We start from the raw sequence: 23305 nt of genomic DNA on the forward strand, positions 1-23305 counted from the left end.
GAGCTGAGAGAGCAAAGACTCAAAATACATTTCCAAACAAATAAACTCTACTTTCTTTCTAAATAGGCAGATGTGTGAAGTGTCACTTGTAGGCATTGGGTGGAAAGACTACTAGCCTTAGGATTAGGAGTTCCTGGGTTTGGATCCTGGCTGTGCCACCTGCCAATTTCTGACTATTGCTAAGTTACTTAATGGATCTGAGTCTCAGTATCTCCATTTCTCCATTTGCAAAATGGAGATAATAATGCCTACTTCAGGGGACTGTAATAAGGCTGAAGTGAAACTATATGTTCATGTGTATATGTGTGTGTAGCCCTAATCTGAAAATTCAAAATCCAAAAAGCTCCAAATCTGAAACCTTTTGAGTACCCACAGTGGAAAATTCTATGGGCTGCATTGAATAATTTCACACACTTATTAAAAATACTGTATAAAATTTCCTTCATATTGTGTGCATAAGGTGTATATGAAACACAAATGAATTTCAAGTTTAGACTTCGGTTCCACTCCCCAGATATCTTACTTTGTATGTGCAAATATTCCAAACCCCCCAAAATAAAAAATGCCAAACACTTCTGGCCCTAAGTGTTTCAGATAAGGGAGAACCAACCTGTCTGAGCTTGTTAAAGGCTAATTTCCCTCCTTGTTGGTGTGGTAAAATCCAAGGAAGCTGGGCACCTTGGTGCAATCTGTAGTCCCAGGTGCTCTGGAGGCCGAGGTGAGAGGATCACTTGAGCCCAGGAGTTCAAGCCTGTGGTGCACTGTGGCCACCCCTGTGAATAACCACTGCACTCCAACCTGGGTGACATAGTGAGATCCCATCTCTAAGGAAAAAAATTTTTTAAAGCTGAGGGTAGGCAGAGTGCGGTGTCTCAGTCTGTAATCCTAGCACTCTGGTAGGTCAGTGGATCACCTGAGCTCAGGAGTTGGAGACCAGCGTGAGCAACAGCGAAACCTCATCTCTAAAAAAGAGCTGGGCATTGTGGCGGGCACCTGTAGTCCCAGCTACTTGGGAGGCTGAGGCAAGAGGATCGCTTAAGCCCAAGAGTTTGAGGTTGCTGTGGGCTGTGACGTCATGGCACTCTACCAAGGGCGACTCTGTGATACCAAAGTGATACTCTGTCTGAAATAACCCCCCTACCCCCCAAACAGCTGGGGGTACCAGGCTTTATGAGGGAGCTGAGCAACGGCAACATGTGCCAGGGGGAGTTGAGCAGGGAAGTGGGTGGGGAAAACAGCATCAGGGAGAGGAGGTCCCACTGCCCTGCTTGGAAGGGGTTGGGATTCAAGCCTTTGTGATCATGTTGGCTAAAGAGAAATGACTCCTGGGTCTCAGTATGCAGGCTAAAGGAAGTGCAGGGGACGTCTGTCCGTGAGAATAGTAGCTAGTGTTTACATGGTGCTTTATAATCGACCAGTTGAGTTCACGTTTTTCACTCTTTTCATCTTCTCCTAAGACTGGAAATGTGTTTTTCATTTTCATTTTACATGTGGGGACACAGAGGCTCCAAAAGAGGCAGCAGGGAGTGGCCATGGGTGAGGACAATGGACTCAGATTGCCTGGGTGCTCTCACTTACCTCAGCTAATTTTATTACCTTTTTTTTTCTTTTTCTTTTTCTTTTTTTTTTTATTGTTGGGGATTCACTGAGGGTACAATAAGCCAGGTTACACTGATTGCAATTGTTAGGTCAAGTCCCTCTTGCAATCATGTCTTGCCCCCATAAAGTGTGACACACACAAAGGCCCCACCCCCTCCCTCCCTCTTTCTAGGGTTTGCTGTATAAAGGACTCCCCAGAACTTAATGGCTTTAAAGCAGTAGCCATTTTATGGCATTTTCATTTCTGTGGGTTGGCTGGGCAGTTCTGCTCTGGGCCTGCTCTGCCCATTTCTGCTGGGCCCTCTGGAGGGTCTGCAGCTGGCTGCAGGCTGGTCAGCAGCTGGATGGCTGAGGGTCGTCTCACTCTGGTGTCTGGTTGTTGGCAGGAGAGTGGTCTCAGGGGCTGTCGGCAGCACCAGCTGCTCATCTCGGCTCCTTGTGGTCTCTCACCCCGTGCTAGTGGAGCCCAGATTTCTTCACAGGGAGTTCTTAGAGCTCCAAAGAGCAGCAACAGGAGAAAGTCTCAGTGTACAGCACTTTGTAAGCATGTTTGCTAACGGCCCCTTGGCCCAAGCCAGTGCCATGGCCAGGTGCAGAGTCAGTGCCAGGGAGGACTAACTACCTAAGGATGTGGATGCCGGGAGGGTGTGGAATCTGGGCCACTGCAGGAGCAGCTTACCCACTGCCTCCTTCCCACTGGGCCAAGAAACATTTTACCTGTGTTATAGGAAGGCCTCTCTAGATGGGTAATGTAAAAATTAAATGATCTACCAGGTATGAGAGGTACTTAGCACAGTTCCATTCCCAGGAATGCCAGTGGTATCGTGGCTGTTATTGTTGTGGTTTTTATTCTTAGTAATAAAATGCAGATCCAGGGTTTGGGCCCAGATAGTCTGGTTTCAAAGGCCCTATCTACTTTGAAGAAAGGCCTAGTGAGGTTGGAGCACAGATCTTTGGAAGTCCGTTCCTAAGAGAGGCAGCTGACATTCTGTCTCTTAGGCAGTGTTATATTTTATCCTTTTAGCCTCTTTCTTGTTGCTCCAACTATCTGACTAATCTGGGGAGGTGACCCTGGTGACCTATAACTAGCTGCTTCCCTAACTAAAAGTAAGCTGCGCTCACAGATGCCACCCTTCCAAAACCACGGGTAGAAAACAAATGTCTTTCGGACACTTTTTTCCTGTGAGATCTTCAAAAGGAAGAAGGGAAGGAAAGCACGATTCTTCCTGACTTCCGGCACGTGGAAGTCACCTCTTCACGACCGTAATTCTCACCGAACCCTCTCAAAACAGAGGAGGAATTTGAGGGCATTTAAGACGAGACAATTGGTCAGAAAGAGAGGGGAATTGCTAGTCACAACCTGAATTGGCTTCCCTGCTCATCATCAGTGATTCAAAGCCAGATGATAAATGTGGAGGATTCTCAGGACGTGCAAGGCTTTCAGACTTGCTGATCAAGCCAGGTTCTCAGGGAGCGTTTGGAACAGTAGTAAACACACCATTCTCGTGTGAACGAGTCACTGTTCTTGTTCTGGACTGTCTTTTTCTAAAAAGTTTAATGGAAAAAAGCACACATATAATTTTTTACATTAAAAAAACATGATACAGTATGGTGTTGGAGGCAAAATTCATACACAGCATTTGTGTTTGTGGGAGATTGTACGGGACGTGTCCTGCCCACACTCTTGGGGGTGCAAAGCCACGTCTGCTGACTGTCAGTGAGTCAGAAGGACTGGTTTCTTTTGAAGACTCTGATGGAAAATCTGTTCCAGGCCTCTCTCCCACCTTCCGGTGGCTTCCAGAAACCCTTGGCATTCCTTGGTTTACTGCCATGTCACTCCAGGCTCTGGAGTGGCTTTCTCCCTGTGTCTGTACGCCATCTTCACTTGATTACCTTCACAAAGACCCTATTTCTAAATATTCACATGTAGCAGAAGTCAGGGCTGCAGCATATCTTTTGGGGGGATACAATTCAACCCACTACAGGATGTGACTCTGAATTGAGACAAGAAGATTAAGAAGCCTATGGAGCTCTGAGAATGGAGTGTTCCAGACAGACGGAAGAGCAAGGCTGGCATATCATACTCAGAATGAGCCTTGAGTGCTCGCTGAACCCCAAGGCTGGGGCACCTGGGAGCAAGAGTGGCTGGAATGAGGTCATTGCTTAGTGCAGCAAAATGGACCTGGAACGACCAACTACCCTGGTTTGTCTGGGACTGGGGAGTTCCCAGCACGGATGGCAATGGCGCCAGGCAAACTGGGGTGAGCTAGCCACCCGGAGGTGAGCTGAGCCTATCATACAGGCCCCATCCTTGCTCACCACTAGTTTAGCTGATAGTGCCCCCCTTTCTGTGTCGTCTCACAGGGACAGGCAGGAACAGTCAGCATTTATTGACAGCTTGACAGCTTAGTGTGTGCTGGGTGCCCTGCTAAGCATCTGACATAGGGTGTTCACTGTCCCAGCTGTAGAGAAGGCCCAGCTCCCCTGCCCTACGGCATTCTTGTTTCCTTACTGTGTTTGTGAGATAATGAGCATTCCCCCATCATGGGTAAGGAGGAGCATGAGGTTAAGGACACTAACAGTTTTTAAGTGCTCTTCCGGTGACTGCTCATGAGTCAGGTTCCTTACATGCACTGGTTTCATTCCTGCCCAACAAGAGCAGGCTGCAGTCGTTATATCATCTTACAGATGAGCAAGCTGAGGGTGAGAGGGAGGAACTGGATCCAGTTTGCCCAGTGAGACGAGCACGCCCAGGACTTGTCTCTAAAGCAGTGCATTCTTTTCTCCATTGCCCTGCCTGCCTAGTAACAATGCACTAAAATGATCTATAGCCATCCTATTTTTCTTGGAGGCCATGTACTCTGGATATATGTATTTTGGATAAAAATTCAACTGATTTATGTGTGACTTTCCAGATATCACATTTCCATCTCTTTGCTCGTTATGCATGTTTGCTTTGAGTGGTGAACCAAGACAGTATCCTGGGCTAAGATGCAGTGAATGAGATTCTCGGTTTGCAAATTAGGCAACACATTCCCTTCATTCACAGAGATCTCATGACGTTAAGCTCAATACTTATCCCCATATTGTGGTTAGAGAAACAGAGCCATTTGTGCAAAGGGCTGGGAATGATGCTATAGCTACAGCACTATTTAATGTCAAGGGCGGGCTGCTCCCAGGGGCAGACAGCTCACTTTTTCTGCTCTTCTCCCTCCACAGGCATTGCCCTCAGCGCACTGCCCATGTACCTCAATGAGATCTCTCCCAAGGAGATCCGTGGCTCCCTGGGGCAGGTGACAGCCATCTTCATCTGCATTGGCGTGTTCACGGGGCAGGTGCTGGGTCTGCCAGAGCTGCTGGGGAAGGTAAGTGTGGTTCTCAGGATAAACACATCTGGGCTCATCTCATGTTATCATAGCAGGGGTTGATGTGGAAGCCATTCCTCCAAAATCTTGTCCTTCTACATGTGTGTTGCAGTTCCTGAGTGTCCAAGCCTTTTTTTTTGTTTGTTTCGCTCCATTTTTATTCAAAATTATTTCTTCCAAACAAGTCCATCTCAAGAAGACAGAAGCAGAAAGACCATCGTGTCTGGGTCACCCTGTCCAAGCCTTTTATTTATTATTAGAGACAAGTTACTGTTGAGTTCCTTTGATTTGAGTTTGATTCTTTTTAAGGACCTAAAGAATATATAATAACTTCAAACCTTACAGAATGTTTAAATCTACCCACCCAATAACTATTGATAAAAGCTCAATTTGTATTCATTTAGGCTTTGTTCTGTGCTTTACAAAACATATAGAAGCATATATTCTTTGTTGTGGTGGTTTTCAAATGGAATTATGCCACATAAATTGTTCTAAAACTTGCTGTTTTCATTTAATATATTTTGGGCATTTTTCCAAGATGTTAACTTAGATCTACTTCACTCTTGCGTCTTTTTTTTTTTCCTAAATAAATAATTACCCAGTCTTCTGTTTTCGGTTTACTGTTTAGGGAGCAGGAGGATGTGAATTTGAATCCCAGTTCAATAATTTACTTGCGGTGTGGCCAGGGTGAGCAGGAGTTACATAGGTGATGCTGAGGATGGAGAGAGAGGACACAGGGGGCAAGGGGATAACTAAAGAAAAGGCCAGAGACGGGACCCAGGCCTGTGAAGGAACTTGGGATGCTCCAGGGCTGAGGGGAAGGTATGCCTGATGAGGGGATGAGATGAGGCATCCTCCTTGAGCAGCTACAGACTTAACCCTGGGGAATCGGGAGCCCTAGAGCGGGAGAGAGATGTGGCCAGATCATGTCAGAGGTGGCTCTGGGGAGGTGGGAAGGGAGAGATCAGGTATCAGATACAAGTGGTGAGGGAAGGATGAACAGGCAGTGGGGCAGTGGCCGTGGGGATGGGATATGAGTGGGCTCAAGACCAGGAAGGAAACAGAGTCCGCAGGGCCTGCTGCCCTGCGATGAGGGCACAGGAAGGAGAAAAGCTGGAAGCAGCCCAGAGCGCGGACGCTTTCCCTTCCCAGGCACAGGAGAAGGGTGGTGGGACAGTGATGATCACACTGCCGATAGTGGCGAATGCCCCCTGCGACCCTGCCCCAGACTCGACCCAGCACTTGAACAGACAACGCGTCCTGTGAAGCTGAGCTCTCGGGCAGTGCAGGCAGTCACAACACACAGCAAAGCACCAAGCAAATGTCACAGCACAAAACACGTATTGCTGAGCCCTTCAAGTCCTAACAGCTGTTCTGTGTGAAGAGAGCTGACAAAGGTGAAGCACAGAACGAATGTAGAGCTAGGACCAGAACCCAGGCCTGTCTGCTTTCAAACAGCCCAGGCCGCACACGCTGAGCTCTCTGGGAGTGCAGGTGCTCTGGGTGGAAGGTGGGGATACTGCCTCAGCTGTAGGAGCCTCTCCGCCTCTAGAGCCAGCCCCTTGCTCTTTCAGTGGAAGGTTTTATAAGGTAAAGAATCACTGTATTACAATTTCAAAAATTTTTTTGAATGTTTGGATAATTTTTTATCCTGGTAAAATATACAGAACATAAAATTTTACCATTTTGACCACTCTTTCATTTATTTATTCATATGTTTTGAGACAGAGTCTCACTATGTCGCCCTCAGTAGAGTGCTGTGGCATCATAGCTCACGGCAAACGCAAACTCTTGGGCTTAAGCGATTCTCTTGCCTCAGCCTCCCAAGTAGCTGGGACCACAGGCGCCTGCCACAGTGCTATTTTTTATTGTTGTAGTTGTCATTGTTGTTTAGCAGGCCCAGGCCAGGTTCGAACTCAGGTGCCTTGGTGTATGTGACGGCGCCCTAACCAATGAGCCACAGGCACTGAGCCATTTTGGCCACTCTTAAGTGTGTTTTCCTGTGGCATTATGAATGACTTTTTATATCTCAGTCAATCCAGGTCACCTGAGAGGCATCTGCTTCTGGTGTCTTGTTATCCACCCTTTGGGGTTGTTACAGCTGTGATTTTATTTTCTCTTTTGCAAAAACAGAAACAACTCACTCACACTTTACATTTGAGGTTGTTGCCCCTGACGATTGAACTAACCTAAGTAAGCTGGAGAGTCTCCCTATAAATGACATCCCACATTAAAGAGTCTCTTTTGCTTTTTTTTTTTTTTTTTTTGCAGTTTTTGGCTGGGGGCTGGGTTTGAACCCGTCACCTCTGGGCTATGGGCTGGTGCCCTACCCCTTTGAGCCACAGGCACCGCCCTTGCTTTTAGTTTTTAAAGAAACTTTAAAATTCTCACAATAAACCTGATGCGTGTAACAAGAAAAACAATGTAACATCTGCAGCCTCAGCTCTTTAAACATAAAGGTGTGTTTTGCAGTCCATGAACAGTGCTGTTGCTCTCTCGGCGTGAAGACAAAGATGAACACCTGCCTCGCAGAGCTGTTCTCTTTGCCTGTCATTTCCAAATTCCTAATCACTTATCAGACTCCTCTTTTGTAAATCAATATCATATTTTCTCTGCAACTTGGGTCTTTCTTGGACCTTTGTCTTGTCCATTTGTTCAGTTCATCTGTTAAACATCCAGCTGCACCCTGGAGCCTCATCTTATTTTATTTTTTTGAGACAGAGTCTCACTCTGTCACCCTCAGTAGAGTGCTGTGGTGTCACAGCTCACCACAACCTCAAACTCTTGGGCTCAAGCCACCCTGAATAGTTGGAACTACAGGTGCTTGCCACAGTGCCCAGCTAGTTTTTCTATTTTTAGTAGAAACAGGGTCTTGCTCTTGCCCAGGTTGGTCTCAAACTCTTGAGCTCCAGGAATCCACCTGCCTTGGCCTACCAGAGTGCTGGGATTATAGGCGTGAGCCTCCACGCCTGGCTGGAGATACAGCTTTGAGCATGCCGGTGCAGCGTGCTCAAAGACTGCAAGGCTGTGTGACCTGGGGCTGGTCATCCCACCTCTGAGCCAGGGTAAGGCATGGTTGCAAGCCTCAAGTTCCCAAGCCCCCGCCAGGCATGACTTCTGGGCAAACGTTGCTGGCAGGTAGTGACTGCTCCGTGTGTCCTCAGGGTGCCCTGTGTGTGTGTTCTCTGTGCTGTGATTTCCACCATAGACTGCGGAAGCTGGGGCAGTCAATATCTCCCCCAGTGTACACTCCGATGTGAGTGTACCCTGACCCAGAGGTGACTAGTTCATTCAGTCACTGGACAATTGTTTTTTTTGAGACAGTCTCACTATGTCACCCTTGGTAGGGTGCTGTGGCATCACAACTTACAGCAACCTCAAACTCTTGAGCTTAAGCGATTCTCTTGCTTCAGCCTTCCAAGTAGCTGGGACTACAGGCACCTGCCATAATGCCCGGCTATTCTGTTGTTGCAGCTGTCATTGTTTAGCTGGCCTGGGTCGAGTTCAAACTCGCCAGCCTGGGTGTACGTGGCCAGCGCCCTGCCCACTGAGCTAGGGGCGCTGCCCACTGGACAAATATTTAGAAAACTCTCACTGTGCGCCAGATATTGGGCCAGCTGCTGGTGCTACGTGGTAAGGCCATCAGGCTGGCCCTGCCCTTGTGGAGCTCACAGGTGGGCACTGACCTCAGAGAGGGGTTGGGATATTTTTCCTGCAGAGTGATGTGTAACTCACGGCTTGAGTATCTATAGCATATATCAGGGCAGGACTAGTGGAGGGAGAGAGCAGCAATGGGAGAGGGTGTTTGCAAAGGGTATAGTAGGAAGGCCCCGGCATTTGTCCAAAGACGGAAAAACTAGGGTGTCAAGTGTAAAGAGAGCAACCGGGGGAGGGACGTGCCACTGGTAAGGAGGAAAGAGGACCACACTTGTGTTGTAAAAGAGCAGAGGGAGGGATGGGCAAGATGAGGGGTCTGAGGGGCCTGTGGCCTCTGGTGGGGACATCCTCTGTCCTGTGAGAGCAGCCCCTACTGTTCCCATGGCAGACACTGATCTGGAATCCAGGGACATGGCCCTTTGAGTCAGCTCTGCCTTCCACGTACCTGGTTTCCAGCCTGGGGCACTCTCTCCCAGGGACAGCAGGGCTCGCCAGCATGACACTGGATGGGGGGCACAGCCACCATGCCAGTCTTCTCAATGGGTCCTCATAGGCTGTCTCTTCCCATCAAACGGGGTTTTTCAGACAGGCTTGGTCCTGGCCAGGAGGATGGGTGAGGAATGTTGTAATTATCTCCAATTTTGTGCTCTGGGAAGGTGGATATTGGGTTTCTGGTCCAGGAAAGAACATCAAATGGGAAATTTTCATTCATCTGTTTGGGAATTTGCAATGTGCCAGCCAAGTGAGATCCACAGTTTCTTTCACTAAGTGTCAGAATTTTATTTCACAATTTTAATCTTATTTCTCATTTACCATAAAAAACTGAGACAACTGGGCGGCACCTGTAGCTCAAAGGAGTAGGGGGCCGGCCCCATACGCTGGAGGTGGCAGGTTCAAACTCAGCCCTGGCCAAAAACTGAAAAACAAACAAACAAAACAAAACTGGGACAACTAAGCAAGAAAGTGACATTTAGAATAGGCCTCCGGACTATTTTACAATAAACAAAATTATGAAAAAAAAAGGAACAGACCTCCAGAAGGAAAGAGAGGGACATAAATGTAGGAACTGATGCTGGTGCCATTAATTTAATTAAAGATACATCACCCCCTGTGAGAGGTTTTACCCCCGTGAGAGGTTTTACCCAGGTACAGCATGGGGTATCAGCAGCAGTAACATTTCTTATTTAACCAACGGATACTATAAAGTCATCATCTAGTGTCCCATGACCGGGTTGAATTAAAGCAGAGCACGCACAATGGTTGTATTAGGGAGGCTGCCAAAGTCACCCACCAGGTGGCCTCAAGGATTTGTTGGGTCAGGTTCCATCAAGTCATCCTGCCAAATGAAAATGTGGGTACTAAGAGGGAGCAGAGTCTCACTGGGACCCAGAGCCTTGCTCTAACACTGTGGGAAATGATACCTACAGTGTGAATTCAGCTTCCCGTTCTGGTTGCAGTTTGGATGTCTCTGATTATGGCACTGGGTAGAGTTTGGTGGACTCTCTGTATGACCCACCCAAACTATGAGACTTGTCTCTTGGTTATAGTCTGGGAGCAGCGGCTCACGCCTGTAATCCCAGCACTCTGGGAGGCCAACACAAGTGGGTTTCTTGAGATCAGGAGTTCAAGAGCTGTCTGACCAAAATCAAGACCCCATCTCGGCTAAAAATAGAAAAACTAGCAGACATCATGGTGGGTACCTATAGTCCTATCTATTCAGGAGGCTGAGGTAGGAGGATCACTTGAACCCAAGAGTTTGAGGCTACTGTCAGCTATGGTGATGCCACGGCACTCCAGGGCCACAGAATGACTCTGTCTCAGAGAAAAAAAAAAAATCATCTAGTTATAGGGCATCAGAAACAGAACAGCTATTTTTGGTAATTTTATGGAAGAAAGTTAGATTGGAGGAATCTAGAAGAATTCAGGATCTACTCTAATTTACAGGTAAATAATAAAATCTCAAAGACAATGCCCAGGGCTACACCTGATAGCAGATGTGCACATACGTTATAGCTTTTAATAAAAACATAACTTTTTTTTACTATATTGATCATGTAGGCATTTCAGATTTAAAAACATCTTGAGGCTAGAAAGCCAAATCAAGGCAGAGTTGAAATTTTACCTCCAGTATTAAGGTTTTGGGGACTTCCAGAAAGTGACAATTTTTACTCTCTCGCTATACAACAGGAAGCCTCGAAGCCAGGCATTCTATATACATTCCCCAATTTCAGTTGAGCCCTTGGTAACACTCAATGTTTCCAAATTTAACCTATAGAAAAGTATTCACAAATAGTTTTTGATTTGGAGAGATCGAGCAGAGAGAAAGAGGAAGTACTTTTACCTTTGTTTTTTTTTTTTTCTTTTTGTGGTTTTTGCTGGGGCTGGGTTTGAACCCGCCACCTTTGGCATATGGGACCAGCGCCCTACTCCTTGAGCCACAGGCACCGCCTATTACAAAGTATACTTTACCAAATCGTAAAATATAGATACTTAAAAAACAAAATGTCTTTAAATCCGGAAAACAAAACATTTAAGTAAAGAACCAACAATGTTTTAAATAAAAGTCATAAAAACATTATTTTCATCGGTTACTTAATTATACATAATTTATTTTTGTTTTGCTTTAATTGTTTTATCAATTTATCAGCTTTTTATTAGAGTTCTGAATTTTTTTATTTAGTACATTGATCTTAAAGTTATTTGAAACTTATCTTTAAGAGCACTTGTTAGAATCTTTTTAAATTTGTTTTTGCAGCTTTATTTTTTTTTTTTGGCTGGGGCCGGGTTTGAATCCGCCACCTCTGGTATATGGGGCTGGCACCCTACTCCTTTGAGCCACAGGTCCTGTCCTAGAATCTTTTTCTATGAATTTGATTGAAAATACTTTTAGAAAAGAATCTAAAACCATAACTGGATGACAAACACATAGAACAAGCATAGTTAAAAATCTGATGAAAGTTCATCATAATCAGAAATTGACAAGGAAATTGGGTTACTTTATGACATCTAACAAAATAACAAGTTATGACTGACATTAGAGTTTTAAGAGTTTTATACAATTTTGGAATATTTATATCCATAATATATCCAAAGATGTGACTCTGAAGGTAGACCTAGTATTACTTATCATTTGACAATATTTCCAATGCAATTTGCCAAATAAGTCTAATCATATCTTATCTCTACAAGACAAGAGATATTTCCTCTGAGGCTCTCTTGTGGCTTGACTGGAAAATCTTAAAGTTAATTTTGGTCAAAAAGACTTAGTTTAGAATTTTGATAGTGGAAAAATCCACCAAAAATGCTAAAAGGTTTAAAGTTTAAAGTGATCAAAACAGGATTACAGGTCACTGTGTACTAATTGTCTTTTTATCTAAGCAGAGTTATAATTACAGATTTTGAAACAATACAGAAAGTTATATGGATGCTTGAGAAAAAACCCTTAGTGTGGATGGCTCCTGTGGGTCAAGGAATAGGGCGCCGGCCCCATATACCGGAGGTGGTGGGTTCAAAACCTGGCCCTGGCCAAAAGAAAAAACCCTTAGTTCTTTCAAAGCTCAGTTTTTATAAGTAATCCAGAAAACATAACAAAGACAATAGTAGAAATTATCTTGATAAAACAAACCTTTGTTTCTTAGGCCAGTTACCAAAAGGGTAAAGAAAAACCTGCAAAAGTATGATTGCTTCTCTTTACTTCCTGCAGATATCTGGAAGTAGGACCTGAGGACAGGTGCTCAAGTTTCACGTGTCCAAAGTTTTGAGTGTACACTATGGACCATAAACAGGAACACTTGCTCCTTGATCAGGGGAGTACATGGCTGTTAGGAAAAGCATGGAAGAGTCCCTGGTTACATGGCACACCTCAGACACACAAAGAAAAGCCAAGTGTGCAGAATCAAGTTCTACTGGAGGAAAACATGGCTTTCCTAGACCTTAAAGACAAACATTTTAGCATCAGGCTACAACAGCAGTTAGAACTAGAAAAAAAATGTTATAAGTTACAAGAGCTAACAGAAAATTTGAAGGACAGAGTTGTCATCTTAGCCAACCCCCCCCCCAAAAGTACTTTCTTTTTGTTTTTTTATTAAGTAGTAAACACATAGATCATGTATACATTGATGCCTTTATCATCTTGGGCTATAGTTGTGGTTTATCTTTCTTGTGAAAGTGTGAGGGATTATAAATTGGTTTCATAATAGTACTGAGTACATTGGATACTTTTTCTTCCATTCTTGAGATACTTTAGTAAGAAGAATATATTCCAGCTCCATCCATGGAAACATAAAAGCGGTAAAGTCTCCATCTTTTTTTTAAGGCTGCATAATATTCCATGATGTACATATACCACAGCTTATTAATCAATTCAAGAGTCAATGGGCACCTGGGCTTCTTCCATGACTTGGCAATTATGAATTGAGCTGCAATGAACAATCTGGTGCAAATATCTTTGTTGTAAAGTGATTTTTGTTCTTTTGGATATACACTTAGTAGAGGAATTGCAGGGTCGAACTACAGGTCTACTTTTAGATCCCTGAGTGTTCTCCAAACTACTTTCCAAAAGGAACATATTAGCTTGCATTCCCACCAGCAGTACAGAAGTGCTCCCTTTTCTCCACATCCACAGCAACGTCTGTAGTTTTGGGATTTTGTTATGTGAGCTACTGTACAGGAGTTAGGTGATATCTCAAAGTCGTTTTGATTTGCATTTCTCTGATGATTAAAGATGATGAGCATTTTTCATGTGTCTGTAGACCATGTGCCTGTCTTCTTCAGAGAAGCTTCTATTCATGTCTCTTGCCCACAATGAAATGGGATCACTTGTTCTTTTCTTATTAATAAGTTTGAGTTCTCTGTGGATTCTGGTTATCAAATTATTGTCAGAAACATAACGTGCAAATATAAAATATCCTCTCCCAGTCTGAGGGCTGTCTGCTTGCTTTACTTACTATATTTTTGGCTGTGCAGAGCCTTTTAGTTTGATCAGATCCCAGTAATATATTTTTGGTGTTGCTTTAAATGCCCGGGGGGTGCTCCTCATAAAGTATTCTCCTGGGCCAATTTCTTCAAGAGTTTCCCATGCACTCTTTCCAAGAATCTTTATAGTTTCATGTCTTAAGTTTAAATCTTTTATCCAGTGAGAGTCTATTTTTGTTAATGGTGAAAGGTGGGGGTCCAGTTTCAATCTTCTACAAGTCGCCAGCCAATTCACCCAGCACCATTTGTTAAATAGGGAATCTTTCCCCCAATTTATATTTTTGATAGGTTTGTCAAAGATCAAATGATAATAAATGTCTGGGTTCATCTCTTGGTTCTCAATTCTGTTTGATACATTTACCTCTCTATTTTTGTGCCAGTACCATGCTGTTTTGATCACTATCAATTTATAGTATAGTCTGAAGTCTGGTAGTGTGATTCCTCCTGATTTGTTTTTATTTCTGAGCAATGTCTTGGCTATTCAAGGTTTTTTCTGTTTCCATTTAAAATGGAGTACTAATTTTTCCAGATTCTTAAAGTATGACATTGGTACTTTAATAGGGATTGCATTAAAATTGTATATTGCAACCAGCACATTGTACCCCTTGATTGCACTAATGCACACAGCTATGATTTAACAATAAAAAAAATTGTATATTGCTTTGGGTAGTATGGACATTTTAACAATGTTGATACTTTCCAGCCATGAGCAAGGTATGTTTTTCCATTTGTTAACATCTTCAGCTATTTCTTTTCTCAGAGTTTCATAGTTCTCTTTATAGAGATATTTCATGTCCTTTGTTAGGTAAACTACCAAATATTTCATCTTCTTTGGCACTACTATAAGAGTAATAGAGTACTTGATTGTTTTTTCAGCTTGACTATTGTTAGTATATATAATGGCTACTGATTTGTGAGTATTGATTTTGTAACCTGAGACGCTGCTGTATTTCTTGATCACTTCTAAGAGTTTTGTAGTTGAGTCCCTGGAGTTTTCCAAATATACAATCATATCATCTGTGAAGAGTGAAAGTTTGATCTCCTCATCCTGTTTGGATACCCTTGATTGCCTTCTCTTGTCTGATTGTGATGGCTAAGACTTCCATTACAATGTTATAAAGCAGTGGAGACAATGGGTTCCTGATCTGAGTGGAAATGTTTTCAATTTTACTCCATTCAATATGATTTTGGCTGTGGGTTTGCTGTAGATGGCCTCTATCCATTTAAGAAATGTCCCTTCTATACCTATTTTCTTAAGTGTTCTGATCAAGAATGGATGCTGGATATTATCAAAGCTTTTTCCACACCAATTGAGAAACATATGGTCTTTGTTTTTTATTTTGTTTATGTGAAGTATTATATTTATAGATTTACATATACTGAACCAACCTTGAGACCTTAGGGTAAAACTAACTTGGTCATGGTGTATCATTTGTTTGATGTGTTGCTGGATTCTGTTGCTAGGATCTTGTTGAATACTTTTGCATCTATATTCATCAAAGATATTGGTCTATAATTTTCTTTCCTTGTTGGGTCTTTTCCTGGTTTGGGGATCAGGGTGATATTTGCTTCATAGAATGTGTTGGGGAGTATTCCTTCTTTTTCTATGGTTTGGAAAAGGTTAAGTGATATAGGTACTAGTTCCTCTTTAAAGATTTGGTAGAATTCTGATGAGAAGCTATCTGGTCCCAGACACTTCTTTTTTTGGGAGATTTCATATAGTTGATGCTATTTCAGTACTTGGAATAGGTCTGTTCAACATTCCCAATTCTTTCTGGCTGAGTCGAAAGGTGGTGTGCTTCCAAGTATTGGTCAATTTCTTTCAGATTTTCATGTTTCTGAGAATAGAATTTTGTGTAGTATTTATTGAGGATTCTTTGGATTTTGGAGGTATTTGTTGTTATTTTGCCTTTGTCATTTCTGATTGATGATAATAGGGATTTCAATGTTCTATTTCTGGTTAGGTTAGCCAAAGGTTTATTAATTTTGTTAAACTTTTCAGAAAACCAACTTTTTGATTCATTGATCATTTGAATAATTCTTTTGTTTTTTTATTTCATTTGATTCTGCTCTAATTTTAGCTATTTCTTTTCTTTTGCTGGGTTTAGGGTTGGAATGTTCTTCCTCTTCCATTGCTTCAGATGTCCCATTAGGTTGTTGACTTCCTCTCTTTATGTTCTGTTGAGGAAGGATTGCAACGCTATAAATTTCCCTCTTAGGACTGCTTTTACAATATTTCACAGGTTCTTATAATTCATGTCTTCATTATCATTTTGTTCCAAAAATGTGGCAATTTCCTTCTTAATATCATCTATAACCCAGCTATCATTCAGCATAAGGTTGTTTAGTTTCCATGTCTTTGTATGAGTATGCAGATACCTGTTATTGGTGAGTTCAACTTTTATTCTGTGATGATCTGAGAAAATACAAGGAATTATTCCTATTCTTTTAAATTTTCTGAAGTTAGACTTGTGACCTAAGATGTGATCAATTTTGTAGGATGTTCCATGGGTTGATGAGAAGAATGTGTATTTAGTTTTGTTAGGATGAAATGTTCTGTAGGTGCCTGTTAAATTTAGTTGTTGTATGGTGAAGTTTAAGCCCAAAATTTCTTTGCTTAGTTTCTTATTGGAGGATCTATTCAACACTGCCTATTTTTGCAAAATATTGCAAAAAATCTCTGACTTTTATGGTGCTGGAAGATATCAAATTGTTCATTGGTCTGTTAGGGTGTCCCTTATAAATTGAGGATCATTCTGGTTGGGCGCATAAATGTTAATAATGTCATTATGTCGAGTGTTTCCCTTAACAAATATGAAGTGACCATTCTTGTCTTTCCTTACTTTTGTTGGTTTAAAGCCTAATGTATCTGTGAATAAAATCGCAACCCCTGTTTTCTTTTCTGATTTCCATTTGCCTGGATTATAGATGTCCATCCCTTCACCCTGAGTCTATATTTATCCTGTAAGGTAAGATGAGATTCTTGTATGCAGCAGATATCTGGCCTGAGTATTTTTTGTATCCAGTCAGTCAACCTGTGCCTCTTTAGTGGAAAATTTAAGACATTCACATTAATTGATAGTATTGATAAGCCTGGTAGTATTTTGGGTGTCAAATTTTTCAAAAGACCAGTGGACATTTTTAATCCTTACACCACTGTGGAAATTGGGTTTTAATTAAAAATTTCTGAGTAGGGCAGCACCTGTGGCTCAGTGAGTAGGGTGCCAGCCCCATATACTGAGGGTGGTGGGTTCAAACCCAGGCCCAGCCAAACTGCAACAAAAAATAGTTGGGGATTGTGGTGGGCACCTGTAGTCCAAGCTACTCAGGAGACTGAGGCAAGAGAATTGCCTAAGCCCAAGAGCTGAAGATTGCTATGAGCTGTGATGCCACAGCACTCTACCAAGGGCAACAAAGTTAGACTCTGCCTCTTAAAAGAAAAAAGAAAAAAAAATTCTGAGTGAGTTTACTTTGGTGGTAGAGCATTGTGCTGGTCATTGTGGAGGATGGGTCTGAGAATGTCCTGGAGAGCTGGTTTAGTTATGGCAAATTTCTTTAACTTGTGTATGTTTTTAAAGTATTTGATTTATCCATCATAAATGAAACTCAGTTTTGCTGGATACAAGATCCTGGGCTGAAAGTTGTCTTGTTTTAGGAGATTGAAGGTCGATGACCATCTTCCCTGGCTTGAAAATTTTCGGCAGAGAGATCTGAGGTCATTCTAATATTCTTCCCCTTGTAGGTTATCATTTTCTTATGTTTGGTTGCTTGCAGGATTTTCTCCTTCATATTAACTTTGGCAAAGTTAATTACAATGTGTGTAGGAGATGTTTTATTTGGATTGAGTCGTGCTGGAGTTCTGAAACTGTCTGCTATCCTAATTACAGTATCTCTTGCCATGTTTGGGAAGTTCTCCTCAATTATCTTTTGGAGTAGAACATCTGTGCCTTTTGGAACATTCTCCTCTTCTTCAGGAATTCCTATAAAGTGAATGTTTGTTCTTTTGGAGTGGTCCCACAACTCTCAGAGAATGATCTGTTTTTGCTCTTCACTTATCTTTGTCTTTAAGCATTTGGGAGCATTCAAAATCCTTGTGTTAAGTGTCAGAGATCCTTTCTTCTGCCTGCTCCATTCTATTACTGAGGGATTCTACTGTATTTCTCAGATCTTTGAGGGATGCAAATTCTTGCCTCAATTTGTCAAAATCTTTGGTGATTTTGTCTTTGAATTCATTGAATTCTTTATTTTTTTTCTGAATTCATTGAATTCTTGAGACAACTTTTGGATTACTGCTTGAACTTCTAATTCCAACTTTACTCGTATTCAGTTAATCTTATTTGCCATCCAAATTCTGAACTCAATTTCTGATGTCTCAGTCATTTGTTTATTAATGAGATCTTATGTTGTGTCTCCCTTGACATTCCTTGGGGGAGTTGATCTACTCTGATTATTCATGTTGCCAGAGTTTTTCCTCTGATTACTCTCCATCATTATTTTTTTACCTTTTGGCTAGAGAAGCTGGTAAGGTGAAATTTGAGGGCTCCTGGAGTTGTAATTAAGCAGCCCTTTACCAGAGTGCTGGGACTGGTGACTGCGGCTTTTCCCCTATGGCTTTACAAAGGTCCTGTTCAGTACTACAGCCTGAGACTCTGGGCCCACTTGTTATGATGGGGCTAGTGGCTCTGTCTTGTATTCAGCTAGACTCTGTCCAATCCTGGTGAATCAGTGACTTCAGGTTTAAATCTCAGGTGTGGAGGAATACAAGCAACTAAGACACCCTGTCCCCCAGCAGGCAACAACTGGAAGAGGAGAATCAGACCCTCTCACTACAACACAACCAGGGTATAACCTTGGAGGGTCCCCTGGTGATCAGCCCAGATTAAGAGTTCCAAATCAGTTGTCCTGGTTAGCACAAATGCAGATCAAGTGGGAGAATTCAAAAGGTCTCCAGCAACTGGGCAGCAGGGGTCCACTGGCAGCTCAAGTGTGAATAGCTCAGGTGCTCTGTGGAGTCAGAAAGGCCCGCCCAGCAAAAGAATTAGTCCATTGCCAAGCAATTGCAATCAGTGTAACCTGGCTTATTGTACCCTCAATGAATCCCCAACAATAAAAAATAAATAAATAAAGAATTAGTCCAAGGGGGCTGGTGCCTCCTTCCCCACCTTGCACTTCCATCACACTCAGTCACTGGTTATCCCACAGGGCTGTGGCCCAGCTCTCTCTAATACTCAAGTACACCAGGGATTTGCACCTGAGTCAAAGGGGAGTCAATGCCTCCAAGACCAGGCCTTCTCACTGTGCGACCTGCAGGCAGGAGGAGTTTAGGCCTGATTCTCTCCAGTGTTCATTGAAACTGGGAAGTGTTCCACCTATGTCTGTACCCAGCTGGGGGTTACTGTCCCAGAGTGTGGTTCTCTTCCTCAGAGATCACGCCTCTGCCTTGGCTACACTCCACCTCTGGAACTACGCGGGGTGAGGTCAGGCTCCCTCCGTGTTCTACAGAATTGGGAAGATGTCTCTCTCAAATTTGACCCAAGCGGGAGGGTCCATGGAGCTGCTACCCCAGTGAGGGGTGGCGCTGCCACTGTTGGAGGTGGTGACGCTGGTCAGGGGTGCCACTGTGGGAGTGGGCAGCTATCCGTAGATGGTGCCTCCACCGCAGCTGCCATGCATCGGTCTCACGAGCTGGTGGGTGCCGGTGGGCAGTATTGCCACTGCCACTGCATGGGTTGCAGGATGGGGAGTGCTGGTTGGTAGTGCGGTTGGCAGTGCCACCACGTGCGGGTCACAGGGGGGCGGTGCTTCTGCCTCTGAGTGCAGGTCGCAGGAGCAGGCAGGTGCTAGTGGGTGTGGGTCAGAGGAGCAGATGGCTGCCCATGGGTGGTGCCACCCCACTGCTGCCATGGTCCCAGTAGGTGGCTCGGGTCCGCACCATGCACTTTCTAGCACTGGGCAAGTCTCTCTCCCCTTGTGATTCCTGCTTCTATCAGAGTTATAGTTTCAGTGTAGCTGCCCCATAGCCCATGAGATGCTCCACCCTAGCAAAAATCCACCAGACACTCTGGATTTTGTGAGGGGTAATCTTCTAGACCGCCAGGAGAGGGGGGAAGGGTGGATTGGGAGTTCAGGAAGGCAGGGAAAATATTTGTTCAACTTTTATCCCAGGCAAGTGCCTGCCTGGGCTTGCAGACGGATCTCTCTGGGGAAGGAGTCCCGGCCTTCAGCCACTCTCTCCCATGTGGTAAAACAGGAGGTCTTCCGTTCACTACTTGCTTATAGAAATACCACAGCAAGCCACTCTCTTGTGGAGGGGGGGAGGATTCTTGTCCTCTTTGGGATGGGTTTTGTACCTGAAATTTGCTTCCTTAGAGTCCCAGCTTGCCTCAGCAGGGATGATGTGAACCTATTAATCCTGTCTCTTACCCCATCCCCCGATCTTCACCTTTATTTGGTGGGTTCTGACCATTATTACTCCCTCTGGACAGGAGCTTCTGCTGAAAGCTGGCTTCAGTTGGCCATCTTGCCTCTTCCAAAAGTACTTTCTCGATGGCAGAAAGAGAGAGGCAGAGACAACAATGTATGACCCACAAATTAAAAATCAAAACTTTTTGTAAATTTTCTTAGAAGCAGATCAGTATTCCAAGAAAACTTTTTTGTTTTAACATGGGTATCAAATTTTTAGTTTTGCATTAGTGTATTAGTGCATTTAACATCAAAGCTTAATCTTTAAAAAGATTTATAAATAATTACTTTTAAATTATAGCCAACTTGATCAGATATAAAAATTTATTTTATACATTTATCCATTATATACCTTTTACAGCTCATAGAGACTTTATATGACATGATTACACATTTTATTTTGTCCTCTACTTTTCTTTGTTTTCTTTTTTTTTTTTTTTGGTTGCAGTTTTTGGCCAGGGCTGGGTTTGAACCCAGCACCTCTGGCATATGGGGCCAGCGCCCTACTCGTTGAGCCACAGGCACCGCCCATGTCCTCTACTTTTCTTATTTTTAAATACCAATCACTTTATTTTTTTTTTTTTTTATTGTTGGGGATTCATTGAGGGTACAATAAGCCAGTTACACTGATTGCAATTGTTAGGTAAAGTCCCTCTTGCAATCATGTCTTGCCCCCATAAAGTGTGACACACACCAAGGCCCCACCCCCCTCCCTCCGTCCCTCTTTCTGCTTTTCCTCCCCCCCATAACCTTAATTGTCGTTAATTGTCCTCATATCTTTTCTTATTTTTAAATACCAATCACTTTATTTTTAAAAAATTTACTATACAAGATTTTTTATATAAAAATATTTATAAAATTATTTTGTTTTTTAACCTTTCTTAACAAAAATATATCTTTATACCTGTAATTTTCTTCATGTCTCTTTTTTCCACTTAGTGGTTTCCTTTATTTTATTTTATTTATTATTCTTATTATTTTTTTTTTATTGTTGGGGATTCATTGAGGGTACAGTAAGCCAGGTTACATTGATTGCAATTGTTAGGCAATGTCCCTCTTGCAATCATGTCTTGCCCCGATAAAGTGTGACACACACCAAGGCCCCACCCCCCTCCCTCCGTCCCTCTTTCTGCTTTTCCTCCCCCCCCCATAACCTTAATTGTCGTTAATTGTCCTCATATCAAAATTGAGTACACAGGATTCATGCTTCTCCATTCTTGTGATGCTTTACTAAGAATAATGTCTTCCACTTCCATCCAGGTTAATATGAAGGATGTAAAGTCTCCATTTTTTTTAATGGCTGAATAGTATTGCATGGTATACATATACCACAGCTTGTTAATCCATTCCTGGGTTGGTGGGCATTTAGGCTGTTTCCACATTTTGGCGATTGTAAATTGAGCTGCAATAAACAGTCTAGTACAAGTGTCCTTATGATAAAAGGATTTCTTTCCTTCTGGGTAGATGCCCAGTAATGGGATTGCAGGATCAAATCGGAGGTCTAGCTTGAGTGCTTTGAGGTTTCTCCATACTTCCTTCCAGAAAGGTTGTACTAGTTTGCAGTCCCACCAGCAGTGTAAAAGTGTTCCCTTCTCTCCACATCCACACCAGCATCTGCAGTTTTGAGATTTTGTGATGTGGGCCATTCTCACCGGGGTTAGATGATATCTCAGGGTTGTTTTGATTTGCATTTCTCTAATATATAGAGATGATGAACATTTTTTCATGTGTTTGTTAGCCATTTGTCTGTCATCTTTAGAGAAGGTTCTATTCATGTCTCTTGCCCATTGATATATGGGATTGTTGGCTTTTTTCATGTGGATTAATTTGAGTTCTCTATAGATCCTAGTTATCAAGCTTTTGTCTGATTGAAAATATGCAAATATCCTTTCCCATTGTGTAGGTTGTCTCTTTGCTTTGGTTATTGTCTCCTTAGCTGTACAGAAGCTTTTCAGTTTAATGAAGTCCCATTTGTTTATTTTTGTTGTTGTTGCAATTGCCATGGCAGTCTTCTTCATGAAGTCTTTCCCCAGGCCAATATCTTCCAGTGTTTTTCCTATGCTTTCTTTGAGGATTTTTATTGTTTCATGCCTTAAATTTAAGTCCTTTATCCATCTTGAATCAATTTTTGTGAGTGGGGAAAGGTGTGGGTCCAGTTTCAGTCTTTTACATGTAGACATCCAGTTCTCCCAACACCATTTATTGAATAGGGAGTCTTTCCCCCAAGGTATGTTCTTGTTTGGTTTATCGAAGATTAGGTGGTTGTAAGATGTTAGTTTCATTTCTTGGTTTTCAATTCGATTCCAAGTGTCTATGTCTCTGTTTTTGTGCCAGTACCATGCTGTCTTGACTACTATGGCTTTGTAGTACAGACTAAAATCTGGCATGCTGATGCCCCCAGCTTTATTTTTATTACTAAGAACTGCCTTAGCTATATGGGTTTTTTTCTGGTTCCATACAAAACACCGAATCATTACCTCCAAATCTTAAAAGTACGATGTTGGTGTTTTGATAGGAATGGCATTGAATAGGTAGATTGCTTTGGGAAGTATAGACATTTTAACAATGTTGATTCTTCCCATCAATGAGCATGGTATGTTCTTCCATTTGTTAATATCCTCTGCTATTTCCTTTCTGAGGATTTCATAATTTTCTTTATAGAGGTCCTTCACCTCCTTCGTTAGGTATATTCCTAGGTATTTCATTTTCTTTGAAACTATGGTGAAGGGAGTTGTGTCCTTAATTAGCTTCTTATCTTGACTGTTATTGGTGTATACAAAGGCTACTGACTTGTGGACATTGATTTTATATCCTGAAACATTACTGTATTTTTTGATGACTTCTGGGAGTCTTGTGGTTGAGTCTTTGGGGTTCTCTAAGTATAAGATCATGTCGTCAGCAAAGAGGGAGAGTTTGACCTCCTCTGCTCCCATTTGGATTCCCTTTATTTCCTTTTCTTGCCTAATTGTATTGGCTAGAACTTCCAGCACCTTTACTTAGAATAGTAAAGGTGACAGAGGACAACCTTGTCTGGTTCCAGTTCTAAGAGGAAAAGCTTTCAGTTTTACTCCATTCAGTAAAATACTAGCTGTGGTTTTGTCATAGATAGCTTCAATCAGTTTTAGAAATGTGCCACCTATGCCTATACTCTTCAGTGTTCTAATTAGAAAAGGATGCTGGATTTTATCAAATGCTTTTTCTGCATCTATTGAGAGGATCATGTGATCTTTATTTTTGCCTCTGTTAAT

The 23305-nt window shown here is 42.6% G+C and overlaps 1 protein-coding gene across 7 annotated transcripts in view; it reads left to right on the forward strand.

The window, feature by feature from the left end:
* Nucleotides 1–23305, forward strand: part of SLC2A9 (solute carrier family 2 member 9) — a 180648-nt gene that overhangs the window by 41988 nt on the left and 115355 nt on the right. For all 7 annotated transcript variants that reach the window (XM_053566685.1, XM_053566682.1, XM_053566686.1 and 4 more), the window contains one exon: nucleotides 4819–4964. In XM_053566685.1, the coding sequence (XP_053422660.1) occupies nucleotides 4819–4964 (146 nt within the window). The remainder of the gene's footprint in view (nucleotides 1–4818; nucleotides 4965–23305) is intronic.

Source organism: Nycticebus coucang, chromosome 17 (genome assembly GCF_027406575.1).
Source record: "Nycticebus coucang isolate mNycCou1 chromosome 17, mNycCou1.pri, whole genome shotgun sequence".
NCBI lineage: Eukaryota > Metazoa > Chordata > Mammalia > Primates > Lorisidae > Nycticebus > Nycticebus coucang.